Raw genomic sequence first — 4,622 nt, forward strand, 5'->3', positions numbered from 1 at the left:
GAACAAGTCATATCCATCCACACTTTTCACCGGAAATGGTCCACAAATATCAGCGTGGATGATTTCTAGTGTGCCTGTGCTATGGATTGCACCTTTTTTGATTTGTTTTACGTACTTTCCTTTAACGCAATCTATGCATTGTTCTAAGTCTGAAAATTCTAACGGAGGAAGAATTTCACTTTTGACTAATCTTTCTATTCTCCCCTTCAAAATATGGCCCAAGCGACAGTGCCATAGTTTCGATGAGTCGAATGTTCTTTTTCTTTTCTTTTGCTCTTTATTCGACGCGGAAACATTTTCTTTCACATTGCAAACAGAATAAACTTTTTCACGAAGTGATAACAAATAAAGCTCATCATGTAGTAAAGCATCACCCACATAAGCATTATTATACCAAATGGCACACTTGCCATGTCCAAAATGACATTCATAATTATCTTTGTCCAAACAAGAAACACTAATTAAGTTTCTATGACATGATGGAACAAATAAAACATCTCTAAGTAGAAGATTGAATCCGTCAGCTAACTCCAAGAAGATATCACTGACAGCTTCAACTTCTGCTTCAACTCCGTTTGCCACTTCAATGCGTCTTTCGCTTCTTAGCGTAGTTCGTGTCGAACGGAATCCTTGTAAAGAATTTGCAACATGAACAGTTGCTCCGGAATCAATCCATCAAGTGGATTTTGAAAACTATGTATACAAGGATTCATTGACAAATGAAACTATATTGTTACCTTTTTTTGCCATGACTGACTTCAGCCAAGCAGCGCAGTCTTTCTTGTAATGCCCTTTCTGCTTGCAGTGGAGACACGTGTCTTTGTCCACTGAGAAAGGCTGTTGCTGATGCTGATGCTGATAGGGGGCTTTTCCATTCTTTGAAGGAGAACTTTTGTTGTTTTGATTGTAGTTCTTTTTCTTCCAATCCTTCACATAGTTGATTGAACCACCATGTGCGGCTTTGAGTCTGTCCTCTTCTTGGACACACATTGCTATTGTCTTTTCAATGTCCCATGTTCCAGGTGACATATTATAGTTTACAACAAAAGTTGCAAACTCTTGTGGCAGTGAAGCCATGACCAGGTGGACCAGGAGTGCTGGTTTGATCTCCAGATCCGCATCCATGGGCTTGAGCTTTGCTGCCATATTACTCACCTGAGGATGTGCTCTTTTATTCCACGACTACCACCTGTGTAGCGTTCTGTCACCAGTTGCTCTAACATCTGGGTGGCATAGATCTTTGAAGAGCCAGTGAACTGGCTCTTTATCTTTGTAAGCAACTCCCCTGCGGAAGTGCACTCTGGAATGGAGCCCACAATGGCGCTCTCAATTGTATTCTTTATAAAAGCCATACACTTTTTGTTTGCATTGACCCACTTTTGGTTATCTATGAGGTAGGAGTGCTCCAAAGGAGCATAGTCCCCCTTCTTTTTAGCCCATGCAGCATCATCATCAGTGGCCTCTCTTACTGGCTCTGTGGGTCTGACCGGCTGTGGTTTCACCACAAGCCAGTCAAGATCAGCACAAATCAATGTCAGTTCAACTTTCTTCCTCCACTCAGTGTGGTTGTCACCTCTGAGTGTCGGAACTTCTTTTAGGCAACTCATCAAGTGAAAGCCTCCTGAAATCACAATTTAAGTGACATTAATGAAACAATCATATGCACTAATCTAATGTTGGTCAAATTAAACATACAATTGTCTATGCAATTAAATCTATATTACCGTTGGGCAAAATATTAGAGATAAATGCACCTTTAAATTTCAATAATAAAACATGATCATGTTATTAATAACGTTGGTCATAAAAAATAACATAATCATATTTATTTTAATAATCACTTTAACATGCTTTTAAAAACATAATTCCTTTTAAACTTTTATTTTCTTTTAAAGAGCACTAATTATTTATTTACGCAGCGGAAAAACGTGAATAAAAATTCACAAACTTTTTAATTTTTACAGAAACTTTTCTTTGATTAAATAAAAGATTCATGAACTTTATTATTTTCTCTGTAAAATTCATGAACATTTCTTTTTCTAAAAAAATTCTATTTTGAATTTTCAGAAACTTTTTCTGTAACCTTTCTATTTTCTAAACAAAAAATTTCGTTGGAAAAATAATTTGTATAGAAAGACTATTAAATCTGCCCAAAGAATCTGGACAAAACTATCAGCTGGTCTCAGCCTGGCGCGGGAGGGCCGCAGCGGCCCATGGCCTGCTCCCGCACCGCCGCTGCCGGCCCGTGCCACTTTTCGGCCCAAAAGCCCATAGGGGGTTAGGGTTCCGATCCGGGCCGTTCGTGGAGATCCGACGGCCGACCGTGCGCATCGCTGGATCAAAAACCAGCGCCGACCCGTTCCTCCCGAACCCTAGCCCCATTCTCGATCTCTCTCTGTTCCTCTCGCGCGCCGCTCGGCTTCTCCGCCTCTTGCTCCGCGGCGGCGGTTTCTCTAGCGCCCAGCTCGCCGGCGACGGCGGCCAGCGCCACTGCGCCGCTCTGCGCGAGCCTGCCCTTTCCCCCCTCCTTTCCTTTGACAGCGAGCGCGAGAGAGACTCTGCCAAGCCCTCTCCCCCTTGCCGCTCGGGCGTCTCTGCGCCCACAGGCCACCGTGTCGTGCGCCTGCCGCCGGCGACGGCAGCGACAGCCACAGCAGCGCGCTGCGCCGCCCTTTCCTTTTATGATATTTTCCCCTTCCCTCTCCCCCCCCCCCTCTTCTAGCAGCACACACAGAGAGAGAGAGAGAGAGAGGTGCGGATCTCTGATGCGGTGGCGCTGCCCCCGTCCCCCTTGCCGGTGTGCACGAGCTCCCGATGGAGAGCGCGCCGCCGTCAAGCGGTGCGGTGGTGGTGCCCTTTTGCCCCCTTGGGAGGTTGTGTTCTTCTTCCTCGCACCTCGGCTTGCCGATGCGTGTGGGGATCGAGAGGAACGGCGCGGCCGAAGTGGCGGCGCAACTTTGTTCTTTTGGGGTTTTTCTTTACTCTGCCCTGCTAGGGCTCTTTGGGGAGGGTGGATTTTCTTTCTGTTTCTCTTTTTACCGAAATCTTCTAGCCCGATCTGGCTATCTGATACCATTGATAGAACCTTAGATCGGAGTGGGCTAGGAGATCCGGTGAACCTACCTTCTCCTGGTGCGGATGAACTCGATCCAGCGCCGGCCATGGTGGTGTGGAGACGGCGGCGATGTGGGCTGAGATGGTGGCGGCGGAGCTTCCCGTCACTGTCAGCGCTAGACCTAAATCGGGTCGGGGTTTTCGGTGGGGAGCCTGGCAACGCGGTTAACCTCGTACTGCGTGCCGCCGGCCCCCACCTCTTTATGTAGCGCTGCGTGACAGGGGCCCGTCAACCATACTGTGGTTGGGCGCCCCCGATCAGGGCGCGGATCAGGGGTCCGTTGGGCCGTTGGGCCCACACGGGAGAGATCAACCTAACATGGGACACCGCATGCATGACATCCCAGTGAAAAAAAAAACTGATTATGTTCCAATGGGTTTGCAACTTTATTTTTTAATAATTGTGCAGCTCGGGTGTTCAAATAAACCAAGGTCCATCACACACCTAACTCTACCGTTAAGCCTCGTGAAAAACATTATTAATTTGTGCCGTCACGTACAACAGCTTTTTCGGTGGAACTTGGAAGTCAGCCACTTCTCTCTCTTTTGGCAATGGAAGTCCACTTAGGAAGCTTCGCAAGACAAAGAATGAGTTGCATCGACTATAAGCATTTTGGGGGTGTTATGAATGCACTGGGTAGCACTGCTAAAAAGCTGTAATCTCTTCTCTTTTCTTGTTTTCCTTTTCCTATTCATATCCTCCTCCTATCTAAAAAGAACTTACCGTTCCCCGTTTTGCTTTTAGTTTCGTATCTCAACTCTCCCGCCCCGCCTAATCTCTAAGAAAACCGGACACTCCACCCCCAACCAGCCTGTTTTGCACCGCAAACAAGTCTCTGAAAAAACCATGGTCACCCAGTGCACGATTGGCCCAATGCACGACCCCCCTATGATCCCACCCTGCAGTCTGCCCTATCACCGTGGAAGATCAAGGTTTTTGATTCCAAAGGAGAAGTTTTTCTCATGGGGCACCCAAATACTCGTTTACCACGGTAACTAAAAAATTCCAACAAAGTTTCAGACGAAATTTAAAACAAAATTTTAAATTCAAATATTTTTAATTTAGATATACATAATTATTGAACCACAGTTTATCGCAAACCACTGGCTAGCCTGTTGGAACAAACCACCGTCTAGGAAGAGAGGTGGCGAGTTTGAAACTTCGTGATCTCAAAGTTGTTTCGCACTACTTAAAAAATAAGGAGAAAAAGGTTACTTGGCTTAGTACTGGTCGTTTGGATTCAAAATTCTAAATAAAATTGTTAATTTTTGCTTGGAACACGTATTTCTCATGAGGGACCGAGAAACACGGTTACCTGGCGGGTTACCGCCAGCAACAAAAACCATCTACAATATCCTACTGTTGCAAGTTACCCCAGCACGGCCGTGCATGATCCTCCCCCCGCATGTTGCCTTAATCGCCTCCCTTTAGCGCGGCTCTACAGGATCCTGCTGCACCATCCATTTAGGGGAGGTCCGGTTCATCAGTGGAGCACGCATCACTCGCA

At 46.1% G+C, this 4,622-nt stretch overlaps 1 protein-coding gene across 1 annotated transcript; it reads right to left on the reverse strand.

The window, feature by feature from the left end:
- Positions 1–277: 277 nt before the first annotated feature.
- Positions 278–3,243, reverse strand: LOC123066561 (uncharacterized). Its single transcript, XM_044489614.1, has 2 exons — positions 3,124–3,243; positions 278–1,621 (listed from the first exon to the last, which is right to left on the reverse strand). Exons 1-2 carry the CDS (start codon positions 3,161–3,163, stop codon positions 1,152–1,154), a joined length of 510 nt encoding a protein of 169 aa, XP_044345549.1. The 5' UTR covers positions 3,164–3,243; the 3' UTR covers positions 278–1,151.
- Between the last annotated feature and the right edge of the window lie 1,379 nt (positions 3,244–4,622).

The sequence above is a fragment of the Triticum aestivum genome, chromosome 3B, assembly GCF_018294505.1.
Source record: "Triticum aestivum cultivar Chinese Spring chromosome 3B, IWGSC CS RefSeq v2.1, whole genome shotgun sequence".
In the NCBI taxonomy this organism is placed as follows: domain Eukaryota; kingdom Viridiplantae; phylum Streptophyta; class Magnoliopsida; order Poales; family Poaceae; genus Triticum; species Triticum aestivum.

What these genes read in the sequence shown, in the direction of transcription:
- LOC123066561 (XM_044489614.1), bottom strand. Translation starts at nt 3,163, where the DNA reads ATGGCCGGCGCTGGATCGAGTTCATCCGCACCAGGAGAAG. An exon ending in TTCATCCGCACCAGGAGAAG is followed by an intron (nt 1,622 to 3,123) that starts GTAGGTTCACCG and finishes TTGTGATTTCAG; the next exon opens with GAGGCTTTCACTTGATGAGT.